Source organism: Hemiscyllium ocellatum, chromosome 25 (assembly GCF_020745735.1).
Source record: "Hemiscyllium ocellatum isolate sHemOce1 chromosome 25, sHemOce1.pat.X.cur, whole genome shotgun sequence".
NCBI lineage: Eukaryota > Metazoa > Chordata > Chondrichthyes > Orectolobiformes > Hemiscylliidae > Hemiscyllium > Hemiscyllium ocellatum.
Genome location: NC_083425.1, coordinates 31,011,927 through 31,034,158, shown reverse-complemented (window position 1 = coordinate 31,034,158; position 22,232 = coordinate 31,011,927). Strand labels below are relative to the sequence as shown.

The 22,232-nt window shown below is 38.6% G+C and overlaps 1 protein-coding gene across 1 annotated transcript in view; it reads left to right on the top strand.

The window, feature by feature from the left end:
• The window catches only part of LOC132827975 (alpha-1,6-mannosylglycoprotein 6-beta-N-acetylglucosaminyltransferase B), an 860,566-nt gene that overhangs the window by 391,932 nt on the left and 446,402 nt on the right, over positions 1-22,232 (top strand). The window contains exon 6 of the mRNA XM_060844829.1: positions 11,227-11,249. Coding sequence (XP_060700812.1) covers positions 11,227-11,249 — 23 coding nt within the window. The remainder of the gene's footprint in view (positions 1-11,226; positions 11,250-22,232) is intronic.

Genomic DNA, 22,232 nt, shown 5'->3' with positions numbered 1-22,232 from the left:
GGTAGTGTGAGAAGGTGCCGTGAGGGTGTGGGGAGTCACCACATCTCAAATGCTAACTTTCTTTCCTGCACAGCTTCTGCAGACATTTCTGTTTCTATTGCAGTTACACTGACTGCCCTATATTTCCAATGATTTTTCCTACATCTAATGATCTGCATTATTACTTCTCATGTAAGCTGTGCTAGGTGCTATCTTGAAAAGCTTTTTGCAGAGGTGCTGGGCATGATTGTCAGAAATATAAATGCTAAGTAAATTTTGTCTTGCATCAGTATGTAACGTGGTTTTGATGCTGCGCTCCAACTAACATTCCTCTGACACCTGCAGTGTTAAACAAGCAGTCAGCTACAAAAAGGAGACCCTAACTCTACCATTTGTTATGTCCCCCCATGTGGAAATCATAATCCAAATAACCATATTTACTGAACAACCCTCAAATTAAAAAAAAACCATCAAGATGCTACTTTTCATAGTTGTTACATTAATATAAATCAAAACCAGTGTAAATTAAATGTGAATGAAAAGTAAATGATGATTCAAGTAAAAAGATTGTTTTGATTTTATGTCGTTGATTCAACAAAAACATACCATATGCAACTCAATGGATTTGCATCACTTGTCATACAAATGTGACAGTATGTAGCTAAATCTATATAATTGATCTTTACACATACAAGGATGAGGAGAAAGTGAGGACTGCAGATGCTGGAGATCAGAGTCAAAAGGTGTGGCACTAGAAAAGCACAGCAGGTCAGATAGTGTCTGAGGAGCAGGAAAATCGATGTTTCAGGCACAAGCCCTGATCAGGAATGTGGGGGTTGGAAGTGGAGTGGGGGAAGGAGGCTGAGAGATGAATAGGAGGGTGAGGATGGGGCTGGGAGTAAGATAGCTGGGTAGCTGCAGGTGTCAGGGGTGATAGTGATAGATTGGAGCGTTGGGCAGAACAGAGAGGTGGGAAGGAAGATGGACAGATTGAATAGTTCAAGAGGGAGATGCTGAGTTGGAGAGTTGAATCTGGGATGAAGTGAGGGGGAGGGAAATTGAGGAAACTGGTAAAATCGAAATTGATGCCGTGTGGTTGTAGGGTCGCAAGGCGGAAGATGAGTCCTTCTTCCTCCAGGTGTCCGATGGCTTGGATTTGGCTGTGGAAGAGGCCCAGGACTTGCATGTCCTTTGTGGAGTGGGAGGGGGAGTTGAAGTGTTCGGCCACAGGGAGGCGGGGTTGTTTTTTGCCAATGTCCCAGAGATGTTCTCTGGAACATTCTGTGAGTTGGCATCCAGTCTCCCCAATGTAGAGGACTCCCATGGCTACCTACACTACATCTCTTATCATCCCACTTCTGCTATCCCTCACTCCCAATTCCTCCACCTCCAATGTATCTGCTCTCAGAAGGAACAATTCCTCCACCGTCAAATCCTAGCCACCTGGAGGAAGAACGCCTCATTTTCGACCTTGGGACCCTCCAACCACATGGTACCAACACTGATTTCACCAGTTTCCTCATCTCCCCTCCCCCCATCTCATCCCAGATCCATCCCTCCAACTTGGCCCTCTTGTCCTGTCCCACCTGTCCAGATTCATTCCCACCTATCCACTCCATCTTCCACTCTGACCTATCAACATTGAGCCTTAGATATTCTGAAAAATGGTTACAGGAATCTGAGTTATTTAAATACATTACATATTTTTCTTGCTATGCTATCAATGGACATCACCTGTTTAATGGGATTATCATAAATGTTCAGGATAGTTGTTGTTTGATTTTTACAGGCTGTTGTTGAGTTTGTGGAAGCATTTGTTGGTCATTTTAAAATTGTTGATGGGCTACACCAAGTGCATTGCTTATGATCTTGGGGCACAATCCTCACAATACATGGGCCACGTAAACATAATGAAAATGATGAAGCCCGAGGATGGCGATAGAGCAGACCAGTGGATCATGTAAACAACAGTTATACTGGGGCTTTGTCAGTTCTGGAGGAGCTATGAAATAGAGTTACATGCTGCTTACTGTTGATCACAGTGGTTCCTCCATTCCAGTGCATGACAAACACAGTCTTTGGCATCAGTTGCAGTGAACAATTGAGGAGGCGGACGAAGCAACCGCATTTCCCTTTCTGTCTGTGCTATGACCAACTCATCTTACAGCAGTGAAGGTAACCCAATTCCCCATTCACCAGCAGCCCACATCATGTTTTCTGTCTATTACTGATTGTCAGAAAAATCAATTTTCAGTGTTGCTATGTCTAGGTTAAGACTCCACCTGAAGAATGGTGAAATAATATCCAATGGGATTCAGCTCAATACAGAGAGCGTGAGTTGAAAGAATACTGGTACTTTAATTTCCATCCAGCATGTGCTGCAGATTGATTGGTTGGAAACAAACTCTTAAATTGTAGATGGATTCCTAATTGCTGCCTTGCAGCAATCTTCATCTTTTGTGGTGAGAGGTTTTTTGATACAATGTCATTTTATTGGAATCCCAAACAAGCAAGACATTAAAATCAACACATTTAGCAAAACAAATTCACTAAACTGGTTAGGTACATTCATCTTGGCCTTTGATATTACAATTGTTCCTCACTATCATACTACCAAATGACTACAATATACCATATATTGTGGCTCCCTCAACGAACATTACAGAGAACATTTTACTGCAACAATGTACATCATATAGTGATTAGATTTGATACATTTCAGACAATGATCTTTATTTGTTGGTTTTGTATTAATTAGTGCACAACAGACATACTGATTACAAATCTTTAGCTTTGCTTAGAAATTTTGATTAATCATGAAGTTACAACTCAAAAATCAGAAAGAAACTGATCGTTCTTTCAATAATTGAGTTCCTTCCCCTTAGATTACATTCCCTATTTCTCTTTTATAATTATCGATACTTTTGGGACAATAACATTATTTAATTCTACATAAAACACAATTGTGCAGATTTAAAGATGGTTCATGAAGTGTAACTGAACCCACCCAAGAGGCCATTACAAGAGTGATGTTGTCCCCTGAAGCATTCATGTTGCCTGTTAGTCTGTTAACTAGGTATTTTGTAATCAGCCTGTTCAAAGATGTAATTCCACACCTTCAGAACAGGTGAGACTTGAAACTGGGCCGGCTAGCTCAGCAATAGGGACATTTATCACTGCACCCCAAGGGCCCCTTTTAATCTGTCAACTATCCTTTGATTAACTTAGTTTTAATTGTCATTTTTTAAGTCACAAAGTCTTTCAGTAGCATGCAACAAATTGATTCCTGCAGGACATGCATTTTTCTATTTAGGTCTCAAACAGCCCAATAAATGTCATGCTGAAAATATAGCATTGTTCACAACTTAATATTTAATATGCTCCTGTAGAAAGCTGCATTTTAGCAGGTATTCAGAGGTAATATCAGTGAAGGTCAGGTTTCTGCTCTACATAAACAAAATGTTAATTACATGTCTTGCAAGGGAAAAGGCTTTTTTAACTGTTGTGATGACATTCAGAGATTGAAGATATTATAATGCTCATTTAAAGACCATCAATAAATCTGTAAAGTATTTACGATTTTAATTCTGCCTGCTATTAAATATGATGTGAGTAGTGTAATGTCTGACACTTGGCAGAACACTTTTATTCCACATGTTTTGCCTTAGGTAATAGAAGAAAATGTTATATCCGATTTCATAAACCAATAATGAAGTACATTTTTAAAAATCAGGCTGGATACGGAATTTCATATTACAATAAGAAAATTAAAATGCAAAAACATTAATGAAATGATTAGAGTTGCAAATTTGTATAAATTGCATGTGGTGCAATTTTGTCTTCGACAGACACATTTCCCAATTATTTTAAAGAGTTTATTGAGTGTAGCACAGTTTTATTGAGTTTGAAGTCTGACATGCTAATGAGACACACTATGCATCATGCAATATCACATGATCTTCTTCTCTCCTGCAGCCTCATGACAAGATGAAGCCACACTTACATTAACATTTTCTTTGCCCAGCAGACTTTATGTTCTTTAGCAGAACCATGAGACCAATTATAGAAAATAATTAAAGGTTATCTAATGTAATGCATTCTTTGATGTGTTATAATGCAAAATGGGAAAAAAAACAATATTAACAATTATCACATGATACATAATTAAAATTGTATTCACTTTGTTTCAGAGCCTGTTATTTATAAACAAATTTTCAAGTTCTCATCTGTCATATATTTATAATTTCAGAAATGGGTTTGTTCAGTTGGCTAGACAGTTAGTTTAGGATACAGAGTGATGCAAACAGTGTGCAAACCCCAGCAGCTGAGGTTACTAAAAAATGTCATGTCTCCCCTCGCCTGAGGCATCTTGACCCTCAGGTTGGCCAACCACAAGTCATCTGTCTCTCCCTGTCTAGTAAGAGAGTGGGTCTATGGCGACTGTACCTTTTTTATTTATAAGTTCAATGTGTACAAATTATACATACAGGAAAGATATTCTGTTTATACTTAAAAACAAAGTAAAATTTTCTGTTTCTGCAGGTTGTTATGATCCCAGCTAATAGTTATACTGGTCAAGTCAGAGTCATTATGAAACCTGGCTTTATAGGTCATGAGTTTTACTGATTTTACAGTTTGGTTGTAGTGTTCAAGTGACACTGAAAATGGAGACATTTAAGTGTCCAAAGAAGTCAGGAGTTTATTAGATATAAAGGGAACACAGCATACGCAGAGATTCTCACCCCAATTGTAGTTTGTTTTACATATTTGTACACATTATAATCATGTTACACACGTGGGTAGCCTAATTATCACATGCTTATAAATGAACCAAAGCTACTACCGCACTTTGTAATTCTACACCAAATGTTACGTTAGTAAGCCAAACTAAGTCAGTCTTACTATCACTGAATTCACAACTTAATGAGATTAAAATATTTAATGGTCCTCTAAATTGCCCAATTGTTCTGAACCAGACTTTACAAATAATATATCTTGGACAACACCTTTTATAAAATAATTAACAATTTATTATTAATATGGCCCTTTAGCAAGACAAAAGTAAAGAGCAAGATGATCTAATTAATATCTATGATTTAAACCCAATCTTCTTTGAAAATAGTCCACACTTACATACCAAAAGACTGAAAGACAGACACAGTTAAGAGATAAATTGAAAGAAAAGTAAAAGAATTGTAATTTCCAATTCAAATTATGGCCTTCATTGCAACCCTGGATAATGAGTTATACAAAAGCACACATCTGTACATTTAACTTTAAAGTCACCATTGAATGCGAACAGTATCATATTCACTTATTTCCTACAGATGGGAATTTTTATTTCTCAGAACGTTCAACAATTCTTGAGCCGGACAGAAAACAAGATAGCATAAAAGATTACCACCAGTCCTAAAAACTCCAAGATCATTCCATACTTACCAAAACCAGTCAAAAGTTCTTTTCTTTTATTTTTCTTTTTTAATCACCATTCTTTGTGGTTGAATGGTTAGCATTAGTTTTTCTTTGATTTAACAACTCAACAGCCAACCTGTTAGCTGCTCGCCCTGGACATATCAATTTTCAGTGCCAGATTGTCCCGTATACCTTAGATTAGTAAGTAAGTTACATCATTTTCCAGGCAAGTCAATAAAAGCAAACATCTATATTTGTTTTGCTTTCTTTTAAAACATGCAGCTGTTCAAATATCAACTCTTAGTCCCAAAAAAATCTGAGAAAAATAAAACAACAGTGGTGAGGAGTTTGACATGAAATGACTTTCCAGTTGACATATTCTATAGTGATCATTTGTATTTCAAAACTATTCTCCACTTAACTGTTTACAGTAAATATTTCTGTGATACATAATTATTCTGTTATAAACCAGACTAAACCCTCTTCACATAAATCAAGGAGATAGGCTAGACTCTAACTTTTATTTTGTTTAAAGGCAAATGTAAGGTGCTGTGTTCCAGATGTAATTTGGTTAGTTACACTACTCAGCTTTTAGCAAAACACACTTTATTCTTATTTTACAGTTAAAATACAAACAAAAGAAAGAAAAATTGGTATGACTTTAATTTTATTAGAAGACCTAACAGAATAATAGATTATTTAATAAATAAACAGCAACTGGTCCAATACAGTAACATTCCACAAACACATCTTTGGCAAAGACAAATTCAGTAAAATAGATTGAGTCTGTGCTAATTTATGATGGTTAAGTATGTCAGAGTGTTGCTTAATTGGAATGGCATTTTCTGTATCTATGTTGTGGGTAATCATGTTAGTAATCCCCAGTTTATTTCAACATATTTATCTATGTGATTGTAGTAACTTTTTCAGGTCATTTCAATTTTCCTCTGGAATATAACTTAATAATTTATCACAATTTTTCAGAACTTCCTCAATATCAATTTCAAATTTCTGTGGATTTGGATCTTCACTCTGTGTTGTAACAAGTACTACATTCTCCTTTTGCTTTCCTTCCCTATCAAAATACTGTTTGAATATTTTCACATGAGTGAATTTGCTCTGTGAGTTTTCCTTCTTTCTGGAGTTCTTATCAAATAATGCACCTCACTCAATTTCCGTTTGGTCTGATAGGACCACTAAACCTTGCTTTTAAACATTCACTTATCACTAGTAATAATACTAACACTTCATTTCCTCTAGCAAAACTAGAATGTTTTGATGTCGTGTCTGCTTCCAGTTTCATCAAACATTGTGCTATTTTCACATGTGAGCTGGCCAACTCATCAACTCTATTTAATCTTTACCAGAATTTGGCTCATAGTCCAAATATATGGTCTCTGAACTCTAACTCACTAATTTTATCTCGACTAATTTCAGTGGTCCTCTCACCTCATGTCAGAAAACTAATTGAAATGGACCAAATTTATTTGATTCATTAGATGCATCCCTAATTGCAACAAAGTACCAATGGAGTTCCTTTATCCTAGTTCTCTGGATGGTCTTGACTATAAGTCCTCAACATGGTATTTAAAGTTTGATCCTGCCATTCCAATGCTCCTTCAGATTCTGGAAGTTATGCAGTTAATTTAAATCGTTTTATTTCTAAGCTGTGCAAAACTTCCTTGAATAATTTTGATGCAAAATTTGACCTTTATCTGATTGTACTTCTGTGGGTAGTCTGTATCTAGTAAAAAAAACTGAATAACTTCTTCAATCCTTTTAGCTGTGATATTATATATAGGAATGGTCTCCCAAAATCTAGTAGACACATCCATTATTGGCAAAAATATTGGTGTCCACTTTTTGTTTTAGGGAGCGGTCCTATGTAATAAATTAACTCTTGTAAAAGGTTCTTCAAATGCTAGAATAGATATTAACGGCGTCGGTTTTATCACATGTATAATATTTTGGCAAAGTTTAACCACATTCCAGGCAAGTAAAAATGCTTTCATATTTTGGCTTGTGTTTTCCTTACTCCCAAATGACCTTACACTGGTACCTCATGTGGTATCTGTAACACGTTCTTTCTATAACCCAATTGTAATACAACTTGATGAACTTCTACCCACTTCTCATCCACCTGAATATATAATGGTGTTCATTTCCTCATCAAGACTCAATTTTTAAGATACTAATATTCTGGGATATATTCAGATTATTTTTCTGTTTTTGCTTTTAGATATAACTGCATTTTTTTCATCTTTTTGCTGTGATCAACTAACCTCTCTGAACTAAAAATATCCACTTTGTCCTCTATCTGTTCTTGTTTATTTGCTCAACCATTTGGTCAAACAGAATTTCTGATAAATTAAACTTAACTTTCTTATGTTTATTCTTTGATTTCTCCTCCTGTTTCAACTTGCAGCTTTGTGACCTTGTTACCACGCAGTCAGGAAACAAGTCCCAAGATATACTTCCCATAACATCTCAGTTGCCTGATTTTCCACTGGCTTTTCAACCACAGTAGGCATCTCTCTCACCTGTGATTCAGCTATATCATTCCTGAGGATAAACTGTATCTCTGCAACAGAAAATTCCTTGAATACTTCTACCACCACTTCGCCACTTTTCACTGGACTCTCCAACTTCACCTCATACAATGGAACACTGCTCTTCTCACCATGAATTCCACATTTTACCACCTTTTCTGGCAGGACTCTTTCCAAAATGCATACCTCTTCATCGCTCGCCTTCAAAGATTGACTTGCTCCTGTATCTCTTAAAATGCTAATTTCTTTACTATTCCTCCTGGTACACAAGTAAACCTTGCCCACACAGGTAAATTTTTTAAAGAGATCTGGTACTTTCTAATTAGCCAACCCCTGACCAAACCATACATTCTTTTGCAGCCCTTTTAGCTTCTGCTGGGGTTTCTTTTACCATTTAAAACAAAATCCCTACTGGCTAATGCTGTTTTACAACATCCATCTTCCGAGCATTTTTTTTGAACCACCAACACTGAAACTTCATGTGTCTGACTTTTATTACAGGGAAAACACCAGAACTTTTTTTTTACTTTTGATCCCCTCTCATGGGTTTAATTTTTAACCTATATCAAACAATCTTTACAATGTTCAATGAGATTTTTATCCACTACCGCCTGGGAATTTCTCTTTTCCTCAATTTCTGTCCTTCACAGATTGAAATTGGTATCTGAAGCCAAACTTTGATTTGTGAACTAACTGATAATCATCTGCTATTTCTGCTGCTAATCTTGAAGTTTGAATGACATCAAGAAGTGAAATTTTGAACTCTTCCAAAATAACAGCCTCTTTAAGAGCATCATTTGTCTGATCTATTTTCAATGCCTTTATCCACTTATCAAATTTACTTTGTTTGATCCTTTCAAACTCAATGTACATTTGACCAAGTTTCCTCCTTAGATTCCTGAAATATTGTCTGTAGGCTTTGGTGCTACCTCCTCTGATAGTGATGCAAATGCATCACTAGCTCTACCTCCTAATTCTGTTTGAATCAAAATACTCATATGGTTATCAGCCTTTTATTTGCTTAGTCACTTTCTCAAAGGAAACAAAACCACTTCTAGCTCCTTTTCATTAAAATTTGGTAATGCTTGGACATATTTAAACAGATCCCCCATCAGTCTTTTGGCTATGATGGGTTTGCTCTTCATCACTGTCTTCATCACTACTCCTAGTTTCTACCTTTGGCATTTTAAGTCAACTTTCCTTTCTCATTGCCAGCTTCTGAATATCAAAAGCTCTTACTTTCTGCCTCTCTTCTCTTGCTTTCTTTGGCTAAGATCATTCTTTCCTTTTCTTTTCATTCTGCCAGGGCTATTCTTTCCCTTCCTTTGTCCTCTGTTTTTAATTGTAATTCAAACTGTTTCATTTCCTTTTCTCTTTCTTTTTGTTCTTCCAGGGTGATTCTTTCTTTTTCTTAATGTTTTCCTTTGCTATTGCTTCTAATTCAAGCTGCTTCATTTGCAAATGAATTTTAGCAATTTCCAATTATCCTGTTTGCCCTCCTGGCAATTGTAAATGCTGAGCCATTGCTGCAATTATCTCTGCTTTCCTCACAGACGTAGGGAATTCCAACTTCAGCTTGTTTGCCAATTACAAACGTTTTGTCTTGCTCATTTCTTAAACTAACCGAAGTGACTTCCTCCACCCCCAGGAAATTCAGAGCGACTGAAAGCCATTATTACACAAGGCACACCTGTTTATAACAACTGAATTCAAGACCTGAAATAAAAACAACAACACTCCCCACTCTTTATTTTTGAGTCCAGTAATCCTCAACCTCAACTGGAATTTGAGAGTCGGATCCCAACAAGAGCCCTTAATTTGTTATAGACCAGACCAATCCCCCTCCAAATATATCAAAACAATAACCTAGACTCTAACTTTTACCTGATACAAATGCAAGTGTGTGGTGCTGTGTTCCAGATGTAATTTGATTGGATGTACTACTCAGATTTAAAACATAAACAAAAGAAAGAAGAATTGATATAACTTCAACTCTATTGGAAAACTTAACAGAATAATATATTATTTAACAGCAACTAATCCAAAATCGTAACAACCTATAAATACACCCTTGTCAAAGACACATTTAGTAAAATATGTTGTCTCATATGCAATTCTGGCAGCAAAGAGAGAACCTAAACCTTTAGAGAAGTGTGGCAGCTTCCCCAACCAGCTTCAAACAACTACTGGAAGTTACACTGAAACTTTGGTTCTGTGGGAGACAGACTCCACCTATTCCTGCTGCTTCTATTGTTCCAGTATTAAACTAAAGCCCAAGGCCTCACAAGCTGTTTAATTTATTGGCTTAGAAAAGACAGTTCAGCATCAATGGCTCAAAAACACTCCTTTAAATGAAAGCCAGGACAAAGTACCCAAGTTAAAGCCATAGTATCATTACAAAGTTTCCAGTTCATGCATTAATGTGGTCAGGTACACTCTGTCCATTTATCATAACCATTTCTCTATAAGGTTAAATGACTTCCCCCTTTATATGTAATGCAGTGAATCCATCCTCCTTTATCGTTTTAAATTTATTTTGACTCAGGTATGTCTCAACCTCATTTGATTCCTCCACCCACATGTCACCCCTTTTGTTTAGCTGGCTTTGATTTCTACATTTATATATTTGTGTTCAGTTACCATTGTGGTCAGTCACTGAATATATTCACACAGGCTTTCCTTCTTTGAGCAAAATAAGTTAGTTGCACAAAATAAAGAAAAATAATGCTATGTAAAATATATGATTTTGGAAGAACTTAACATATATAGCAAAAATAAAATTTCAAGCCTTCTCCCAGCAATGTCTTTTACAAGCATTCAAAACTAGTAAAATATCACTCCTATCTTAAGTCTTTAATTTTTGACTTAACTGAGAAGTTTATAAGCATTTTGTTTTGATTTATTATGTATTCATTAGATTTGATTCCCTCCATTGCTGTCTCTGTCTGAGTTACACAGGAATCCGTTACTTAACTCACTCAGTATGCATTCTTAATATTTACAAACCTCACCTAAAGCTTCATGTCATTCATTGATCCCATCCCCTCACCCATATATTTCTATATCCACATATCTTCAGCTATTCATTTCTGGCAGACATATCGCTTAAACACAATCTCTGACATTCTTCTCTTTGTAATGCAGGATACAGTTGCCTTTTTGAAAATTCATTTACAGGCATTAGTAGCACTAGCTAGTCCAGTATTTATTTCTGTCCTAAATTGTGCTTGAGAAGGTGGCAGGAAGCCACTTTCAAGCAGTCTTTGACCTGTCGATATAACAACAGTATATTAGAAAGGGAGTTTCAGGGTTTTGACCCAATGACGTGAACAAATGAGAATCATTTCTCCATGTTTGGATAAAGGCTGTAAAGATTGGCCGTAGTGGAACTAGAACTGAGCAGTCAAAAGTAAGAAGTTCTGCTTGATAGCCCTTTGATCACTTTTCTGATGATTCGAGTGTAGACTGATAGGTGGTGAATTGCCAGGTTGGATTTTTCCTGGTGTTTGTTTACAGAGCAGACCTGGGAAATTTCCCATGTGTTAGGTGGATGCCAATGTTGGCGCTGTTCTGGAACAACGTGGATAGAGGCATGGCTCATTCTGGAGCACAAGGCTTCAGTCCTATTGCCTGAATGTTGCTGGACCCATAACTTTACATTATCCAGTGCTTAAGCTGTTTCTTGACATTACAGGGAGTGAATCAAATTAATCACATCTGGCACTGGTGATAAAAACAGAAATTGCTGGAGAAACTCAGCAGGTCTGGCAACATATACGGAGAGAAAGCAGACTTAATACTTCAAATCCACTGACAGCTCTTCATAACCCTGGTATTTATCACACTGGGGACCCATAGGTCTAGATTGAGATGAATCATCTATTCAGCACTTAATGACTTTAGATGGTTGTAACTTCTTAAATCTTGCCTTTTGCTGGTCTCTTCCATAATTGAGGAAGGGGAAATTTATAATTATTTATATTATATTTATAATACTTAAAACACTTGCTCCTCCTGTTAGTTGTTGAATTGTCTACCATCAATGATGGCTGGATGTGTCAAGATTGCAGAGCATAGACCTGATCTGTAGGATCGCTTAGCCCTGTCTATCTCATGCTGTTTCTGTTGTTTGGTACATAGGTAGCTCTGTGGTGTGTCTTGACTAGATTGACATCTCACTTTTAAATCTCCATTGTGCTGCTCCTGGCAAGCTTTCCCGCACTCTTTATTGAACCAGGGTTGATCCCTGACTTGATGCTAAAAGTAAAGTGAGCAAATGTTTCGCCATGACATTACAGATTGTGTTTGTATACAGTTTGAGTACAATTCTGTTACTTATGAATGGGCCATAGCATCGCATGAATGACTTGTTTTGAGTTGCAATTGATCCAATTCAGCACCATAGAAGTTTGACATAAGAAGATGGAGGTATATAAGCAGGAGGGTGAAAGAACAGAGCAAGCCAGGCAGCATCAGGAGGTGGAGAAGTTAACGTTTTAGGTGTAGTCCTTCTTCAGGATTGGGGTCGGGTGTAAGAGGAGCTGCAGATAAAAGGAAGGGGGAAGGTGGGGATCTGGGTTGGGGGCAGTGGTGGCATGGTGGTGAGGTAGGGATAGGTGAACACAGATAGAAGATATGACCTTATTGATCAAGTGGAGGAATGAATCCGATTGCTAGCTGGAAGGAAGCATCGACCAGAGGAATGGAAGGGAAGGGCAGGAGCTGGGAGGGGAGTCAGGGAATGGAAAGGGAGGTTATTTGAAATTGGAGAACTCAGTGTTGAGTCCTCCAGGCTGTAGGCAGCCAAGATGGAAGATAAGGTGTTGTTCTTCCAATTTGTAGTCTGATTTGCTGTGACAATGGAGGAGACCAAGGATGATCATGTCGGAAAGGGAGTGGAAAGGGGAATTAAAATGGGCGGTGACTGGGAAGTCAGGTCGGCCCTTTCATGTCTAGCTGAGATCCTCAGCAAAACGTGCCCTGAGTTTACATTTGGTCTCTCCGATGTAGAGCAGATCACATTGGGAGCACCGGATACAGTAAACTAGGTTGGAGGAGAGGCAGGTGACCCTCTCCTTGAGGGCCGCCTCAATATGGAGACAGGATTTTATTTCCATAAGAACCATGCAACGGTCACTCCTGCCAATATTGTCATAGGTAGGTGCTTTTGCATCATGTAGTTTGGTGAGAACAAGTTATGGGTTCTCCTTCTTGTTCCTCTCACTATTTGGCACAGACACAGTCGAGAACAGCTTTGCCCTTTTGGACACAGCCAACTGGATCAGGAGTGAAATACTGAGCTGCTCTGGTAATGGATATTGAAGTCCCTCACCCAGCGTACATTTCTGTTCCCTGACCACCCTCAGTGCTTCTTCCAATTGGTGTTTCACGTGGAGGAGTACTGATTTAGTAGCTGAGGAGTCCGAGGCAAATTAGTAGGCAGTAATTAGGTTTCCTTGCCCATATTTGTCCTGATGTCATGAGACTTCATGGAGTCTGGAATGAAAGGTGAAGTCTCCAAGGGTAGCCACCACCTTCCCTACATCCCGCTCCTCCCCCCCACCCACCACCCTCCGAAACCAAGAATACTGGATCAGATGGCCCAGTCAGCCTTTTGCACACTTCTGTAGCAAGTGTTTGACAACTAAGAGCTCCACCAAGTGAACAGACATCCTCGTGTGTAGCGCAGTTGTTGCTGTCAAAGCCCTGTAATGCTCTGAAGCTTGGTTTGTTAATCAGCAAAACATTGAAGAGTTAGAGGTAATCCATGAGCAATGCCTCTGCCTCTTTATCTATCATCACTGGCCACTCAGAATTGACAATAGAAGGAGTAACTAATTGTTGATCACTACAGCTTCTGAACACATGTACAGAGGGCTACAAAATGCTGAAGCTCTCCTTTGTCCCTTACTGTACAGGTAGACCAATGTGTCAGAAGTTACTTCTTTTCCCTCAGCATCAGGCAATGCTTCAGGTATAAATATGGAGTAGAAGGAATAGACAAAGAGGAAAGTCAATGACTACCATTCAGGGAACATTTAACCTTGTAATCTCCCAGTTGACTTAAAGCAGAGAATTGCATTGTGCAGGGGCAGGTAAGTTCATTTGTGGAGGTGCCAGTGTTGGACTGGGGTGGACAAAGTTAAAAATCTACAACACTAGGTTATAGTCCAACAGGTTTATTTGGAAGCAAAGCTTTCAGAACACTGTTCCTTCGTCAGTGGGGCAGGATCATATGACACAGAATTTCTAGTAAAAGATCAAAGTGCCATTCAACTGATGAAATATATTGAACAAACCTAGATTATTGTTAAGTCTTTAAGCACTTAGAATGGGGATACAGGCTTCAATTTATTTTAGAGTGGGTTAACACAAAGAGATTGAGGGATGAGGCTGGACACTATGAAGAAGATTCAGCATTGAAGATGCAATGCAGACAACTGGATGTGTAACGTTTCATCGTATACTTTAAAGTAAAATGATAGAGAAGCTAATTATGGCAGTTGCTGGAAACCGTACTGAAAATGAAAATTGCTGGAAATCACAATGGGTCAACCAGCATCCATAGAGAGACAGCAAGGTAAGTTTTGAGTCTGACAAAGGGCTTTTGCCTGAAATGTCCATTTTCCTGCAACTCTGATGCTGCCTGACATGCTGTGCTTTTCCAGCACCACACTCTCGAACCTAATCTCCAGCATCTACAATCCTCACTTTTGCCTAATGTTTTGAGTCTAGATGACTCCTCATCAGAGCTGATGTGAATTGTGGAGGGACAGCATTTATGCAATAGTTTGGAGGTCAGTTAGAGTGATGGGGAGAAGGGGTGTCGATTGTGCTCAGAATGTGAGAATGGCAGATCAATGGTGTAGGTGAAAGTGAGGACTGCAGATGCCGGAGATTAGAGTGATGCTGGAAAAGCACAGCAGGTCCAGCCGCATCTGAGGAGCAAGAAAATTGACGTTTCGGGCAGAAGCCCTTCATGAGGCATTCCTGATGAAGGGCTCCTGCCCAAAATGTCGATTTTCCTGCTCCTTGGATGCTGGCAGACCTGCTGTGCTTTTCCAGCACCATTATAATCTGAGATCAATGGTGTGTCTAACTGCCAAACTGGACAGAACAGACAGTTCCACTGGAGTAGGGGGAGGGGAGAGAGAACAGAGTGACAGAGAAAATAACAAGTAACGCTCAAAGAAACGGAAGGAATGAGACAGAGTTCACAATCTGATTGAGCTGAGCTCAATACTAAGTCCAGAAGGTTGTAAAGTGCCTTGTCTGAAGACGAGATATTGTTCCTCCGGTTTGTGATGAGAGTCACTGGAACACTGTAGCATGCTGAAGACAGACATGTGGGCATGCGAGCAGGACACTGTTAAAATGTCCTGCTGTGTCAAGATTGGGGGTCAAGCTTGCACACGAACAGGAGGGGTTTTGCAAAGTGGTCACCAGAAAACATTGGGTGCCGCAAATGCAATAGACTGGTTTGGAGGAGGTACAAGTGAAATGTTGCTTCACCTGGAAAGACTGTTTAGGCCGTTGGATGGTGAGGAGGTGAAGGGGCAGGTGTTGCATCATCTGGGATGCATGGGAAGGTGCCTTGGGAAGTGAGGGTGGTGGTCAAGCAATGCACTGGGGGTCCCGGAGAGAACGATCCCTGTGAAATGCAGATGGGGGTGAGAGGGGAAGATGTGTTTGATGGTGGTATTCTGCTGGAGATGTCTGAAATGGCAAAGAATGACCCTTTAAATGCAGAAGCTAGTGGAATGAAAAGAGGGGACAAAGTGGACCCAATCACACTGTTGTGAGTGATGGGAATGGGCAAGGGCAGAAGCATGGATGATAGGTCAGATGTGATAGATAGCCTTGTCAACCACAATGGGTGGGAAACCACAGTTATGGAAGAAGGATGAATGGTAGAATGAGATGATAGAGGCCAGTTTCTCTGTGAGGCATTTATCAATGTTTGAAATTGAAAAACAAGCTATGTTTGGACCTAAATGATATTTTCCACCTGTCCAGCTACCTGTGTACTATCCGTATCCTTGTGATCTTGAGTCAGTTCAATAAAATCAGTTCAAGAATTTCATAATTCTATGAGATTTGCCAGCATCATTATTTATTCGATTGATGTTTGAACTCTTGTAATAGCTCAAGAGTCACAAATCTCTAGCTTGCAACACTAGCTGCCAGTCATTATTTCTCCAACACTTAAATACAGCCTGTCTACTGTGTTGGGACTTGGTGGAACCTTAAACTGATCTTTGGATAACCACAGAAATTAAGATTTCACACAACATTGTATTATCACTTTACAGTAAAATGGTTATCACAAAGAGGTTTGGGGAAGCAAGTAAAGCATTACTGAACTAATGCCAAGAAATATAACACTCTGCACTCTGAATAATCTCCCCTGATAGACACTGGTGTGCATCTCCTTAGACTGATTTCTTTATGATCAGCTAAGGTGATGCATTTATGGTAATAAATCCACTAAAATCCAGTAAAACTAAAAATTATTAGCTTCAAGTACTAAATCAAATATTCCTCATTTAGAACCGTAAAATCTACTCATAGATGAGAACAATTGAGGAGAAATTGGTGCCAGTGCGTCATTTCATGAGACAGTGAGGTTATCCACTTGAATCACAGAAAACAGGACATCAACAGATCATGCAATTATTTTTCTTTCTTTATTAATTCAAGGCAATTTGAAATTAATGCCAAGCAGCACAATTGATGGGATGGCTTGACTCATTCAAGAGAGACTCTCATGAGGTGCAGCACATTGGCTCGCACTGCTATTTCACAGCACCAGGCACGAGGGTTCGATGCCAGCCTCGGGCGACTGTCCGTGTGGAGTTTGCACATTCTGTCCGTGTCCCCATGGGATTTCTCTCTCAATCCAAAGATGTGCAGGTTAGGTGGATTGGCCATGTTAAATTGCTCATAGTGTCCAGGGATGTGCAGGCTGAGTGGATTTGAGTTACAGGGATGGAGTAGAGCATGTGGGTCTAGGTGGGAAGCTCTGCGAAGGGTTGGCTGGAAATTGGGATATGTGTATATACGTCAGTGCAGATACAATGGGCTGAAGGGCCTTTTGTCTGCTGTATGACTCAGTCACTTTATGGTGGGCCTGGCTTAATCACCTTCCAACTAACTGGCATTCATACATGCCAGGATCATTTCCAAGGAGATGGGTCTGCCAGGTCGGGACATTTCCTGCCTCAAGCTTATTATCTCGCTAATGAAAATCCTATCCAATCTGTCAGATTTCTTTACACTTTGTCAATAATCATCATGTTGGTTGACATTTGTAGTTGACACCTTCAAATATTTTTAATGTCAGGCCTAATGTTTGCACCATTTAACATACAACACCATTCATAATATTCTCATATTTGGCAAGTTGTTTCCTGCTTAACATCAAAATAAAGCTATTTTGACTGCTACCAATATATTGTGTGTTCCCTGGCAGGATTTAGTTCCACCTAGTCATTTAAACAGAGAGCTGTTGACAACATAGCCCATCGGTTTTTAAAGGCTTAAAATTAATTGAGATAAAAGAAAAGATGGTTGAATTATCAACTCTGTGGTCAAATGACAGGCCCAAAATTGGACATTCTAAATCGACCCACAGCCAGAGAAATCAGACCTGACAGAAAATTGGCCAAACTAAATTAAACAGCAACCAGCAGCCATCAAATACAGAGAACAGTGGAAACCAAGATGAAAGAGGTTACACAGGTTCAAGCAGAACTAATTAAAACCAGCCCGTCTGTCAGATATTCTTGCACCTTGACTGCCTGAGTTATGTGCACTTTACACCTCCCAGCATGGCAATGGTGAGACGTGTTGGTGCAACCTGACTGGATAATTTGAACCCAACTCATGACTCCATGGCCAAAGACCACAGAACATTCTAGAATGTCACAGGCGATGGGGGTATAATAAGACACATGTGGATACCATCCCCTTCGTGAAGACTCAGCAAAGACTCAATGAAGAATTGCAACAGACTCTGCAGCAACCCTAGAGGATGATGTGAAGATCTACCCTGACCTTTGAGAGCCACCTTTGTGGAAGAGAGGCATCCTATGTCGGAGAGGAAAGAGATACCAATGGCCCAGCTCAAACACTTGAATCTTTGTGGGTAATATCCTTCCTCAGATAGATGCAGCTCAATAAAAATAAATATTGTGAGAATTTGGGAAATGCTCACTGAGTGTTTTGTTAATGAAATTGACTTGAACCGCAAACCAAGTCCGATGACCCTTTGTCCGTTTCACCAACAACAGCACTTCAGTAAAGTGATCTTACTACATAAACTGGTTGAAATGTCCAAAACATGGACAATGGCTCTAAAGTAAAGTAAATGTTTCAATACCTTGCAGGATGATTTGCTTTGATCCACAGTCAGAAAATGCAAACATAAAATCTGGAAGCAGACATCAAGCCCTCTGTACCTTGTCAATGTTATTTTCCCTGAATGACACACTGTGATAGTATCTCAAAGGGAAACCTCAAATATTGACACTGCATTACTTGGTTAATCAGTCTGTACTCATTATGATTTTGGAGTCACAGTGGTGCACTGAACCAAACAGTATTTTGTGGCAGTAAAAAGATAGATTTTTAAGTTATATTGTCTGTGTACTCTGGCAGATGTTGCTTTCTGGATTTTTTTTTGACATGGGCAATTGGACAACATATAATGACAAATACAAGGCTTTAAATAGTGTCTGAAACAAGATTTGAGTTTTCAGCAAGCAGCAACAACTTGTTTTGATTTTAGAATGCCCTGGCTCTCATCCAGGTGCTCTATATTCAGCTAGACATCAAAATGTCGCTAATGGTCTAAATATTTCCAAGTGAGCGTACAGAAAATTAAACTATCTGAATCATAGCACTTCTGCTGCTAGCTCCAACTTATTGCCTTGTTTATTTGTCCAAACACTTTCCTGTCAGACTATCGCATACAGAATATTTCATTGAATAAATTATTTTGAATCCTATAATTAAATCACATTTCTCATTATAAATACTTCTTATACCATAGCAATACAACCATGCAAAGACATGGGAACTGATCTCCACCTCAGGAAAATCAGCTTCAATTTGCAAATTGGCAATGTGAGTAAACACCATCAGATAATGGGAGGAAAAAGGCCAACAGACTAACAAGTCTGTGCCTTCTAAAAATATTGTTTTATGGATAGTGGAGCAGATGTATTGAAATACTCAGTTTCCTTCTCCTACTGTATGCAATCAGTGTGGTTACTTTGGAAAGTTTGGTATGCTTATTCTTAAACCTCTCCAACATGTGGTCCATTTGAAGAACAAGCAGTTGATTTACTTGGTTTTAAAAATAAAGTATTTTTTAAAATTCACAAATACACATCAAATCTAAATGCTGTCCATCACACACCATATAACTCAAGGAAGATATAATTTAAAATGATAATACACTTCTATAAGTATGGAAGCAAAATATAGTTTTACCTATCAGTCCATCTGTCTGGCTTGTAGGAGGAAATCAGCCATTCTGAGCCCAGTAGTGGAAGATACACTTTTCCACTCGAGGATTATAATTCAGATGAGTTCAAATAGTACAAATCAAATAGCCAGATTGTTGCAGGATTCTCTCAAAGAAATGATTGCTTAGCAGGAAGTGAAGTTCGGCACTTGCAGATTTTGAATCAGGAGATCAAAGTTCTTCACAGGTGAACTTCAGAATTTTGGAATCAGGCTGTGAAGTCTCACAGCTTCCAGGTTCTTAAAAGGCAAACATGACATTGCCTTTCTGCAAATGCTATCTTTTTTGGTGCTTCCTACACATTGCTCTGTTCCTTATCTGTTTTTTTTAAAATATAGGATTTCAGTATCAGAGGCCCCTGTTACTCAGATATTCAACCACCATTGTCCACTCAGAACGGCTTAATGAGAAAAAAAAATGATTGATAGTTGGAGATGCGTGGTGGTACTTTACAATTACTTTGTGAATAACTGATGACAGATATCTTCCTCTCTCTTATGTGAAGCATTGATCTTGGAGACAAGAAGTCTCAGGATCTATTGACATTATATTTTTGATAAATCACAGACCACAAGATATGCAAATCTCATAGCTAACATTTATCTTGACATGTTCAATCCATGGGGTGGCCTCTTCGTAAGGAGGTTCAGTTGGAAATTTCCAGAAGCTTGAGATAGTTTTTGTTAAAGGTGCCATGATTGTCTAGCTCTTGCATCCAACTTGGCTGTGCTGTGAGCCTCAAATTTAACTATAAAAGGTAGTTCCAGGGATTTCCACAAGAACACTGTCCGTGTCTGAAGCAGGATGTACTTCCACTAGGCTTCACAATGCTTGCAAAATTACAATTTTCACAGAATGTATTCAGACAAATTCAGGTACACTTTGTAAAGATTTGAAGCCTTTTTGTCGTGGACACTACAGCACTCAAACTGCTAAAATTATTTTATTTAGCTACAGGAATTAATGTCTTGCAAATTTAAACTTTACCAGTGAAATTTTATTTTACATAATAAATATAGCATTTCAATTAAATGTATTCATATTCCACATTAGCAACAACTTCTTGGTCCATTGATTATGACATTATGGCATTTCCGTCACTCTAATAAAACTGCCAAGTTCAGATTACCATTTATGGAATACTCTATATTGCATTGGCATTCTTGAGTGCCGTCTAGTTTCTCATGTAGAACTTTAACATCTGGTTTTATTAAATGTGCTTTGAGGGTAACTGGAACTTAGTTAGATAATGATTTTCTTTCATATGGTTTCCTTGGTATTAACATACAGACAATATGAGTTGCATTTGGTAATGTTCTTTTATATTGGAACTCTTTCTGACTAAAGTTGCTGATTGGACTTGAATAATTAAGATCAGGTGATCTGTTGCAGCAAGTATTCCAAATTCAACTGTGGATCTATTTTTTCATCTCTGACTGTCTAGCACCTTATTACCTAGAAGCTCCTCTCCCTCAACCCCAGAAGGTAATTCCAAAAAAATCTACAGAGACCTAGGAGCCTGTTTGAGAGGCTGCAGCCAAAGTCAAGTAGCAACTTGAGGAGCAGCAGAAAATAAACAAGAAGAGGGAACGAGGAACTCTATTGCTGTAAAATCTTGCATTATATTCAGTGTTTTAAGATGCCACTGGAGCGTGGCGACACTTTGCATATAAAATGTGAGAAAACACTTTCCACTCTAGTTTTATACACATGTGACAATAAATTTAAATCTAAAGTTTGGTGTTGTGGTCTCAGTGACATGCACATCATTATTTGCTATTTCCTTGTTTTCTATGAAGCATCTTGAGTTTCTGTTTTTCGTCTCTATGTGCGTGAACAGATTCAAAGAAATCATAGAAACCCTACTGTGTGGAAACAGGCCACTTGGCCCAACAAAACCACACCAACCCTCTGAAGAGTATACCACCCAGATCCATTCCCCAACCCTATTACTCTATATTTCCCCTGACTAACTCACCTCATCTACACAACTCTGAACACTATGGGCAATTTAGCATGGCCAATTCACCTAACCTGCAAATCTTTCGACTCAAGGTTAAGTCTCAACCCATGGATCTTTGGGCAAATGGAACAAGATGCTTCATAGTTGCAGGATATTGGACTCAAAGCATGATGTAGCTCCATGAACAAGTTGCACCATGTTGAAGGATTGGTATCAATGCAGCTGCATTTGAAGGAGAGCTGCAGAAGATAGCTAGACATTTGAGAATTGAGAAAATTGGCAGTGTAATTGCTTTTCAGCCATCTGGACACTGTTCAGTTCATTGTAATTGTTTCTTCTGGAGTTTTACCTAAGCACATATAGTTCTGGCTTCAAGTTGGACACTAGCATTGGTCCTTCCACCAAGCCTGGTGATCCTATGAAGTGTTTAAAAATAACTTGATTTGACTCTTACATGATCTCTAAAAAGGCCTAAAATTTCACATGGCTGATAAGCTTTACATGGCTGCATCTTCAAGATTTCCTTAGTGATGTCTATACCGTCACTATCTTGACAATCATAGGTGTAGGTAACATTGATGTGTTTCCTGATCTCGTCTGATGACTTAGTCACCTTATTACTTCTGCCTTGCCTTTGGAATCTATCTCTGTTTAGATACTTTCTGGCACAGGTGAATTGATCATTGTTGTTTTTCAATCAGTAAAACCTTTGTTTCTGGCAAAGATGAGATATCACATGTTATGTACATTCTTACGCCATAAGAGGCACAATCACAGTCATAATAATCTGCCCAGAAAA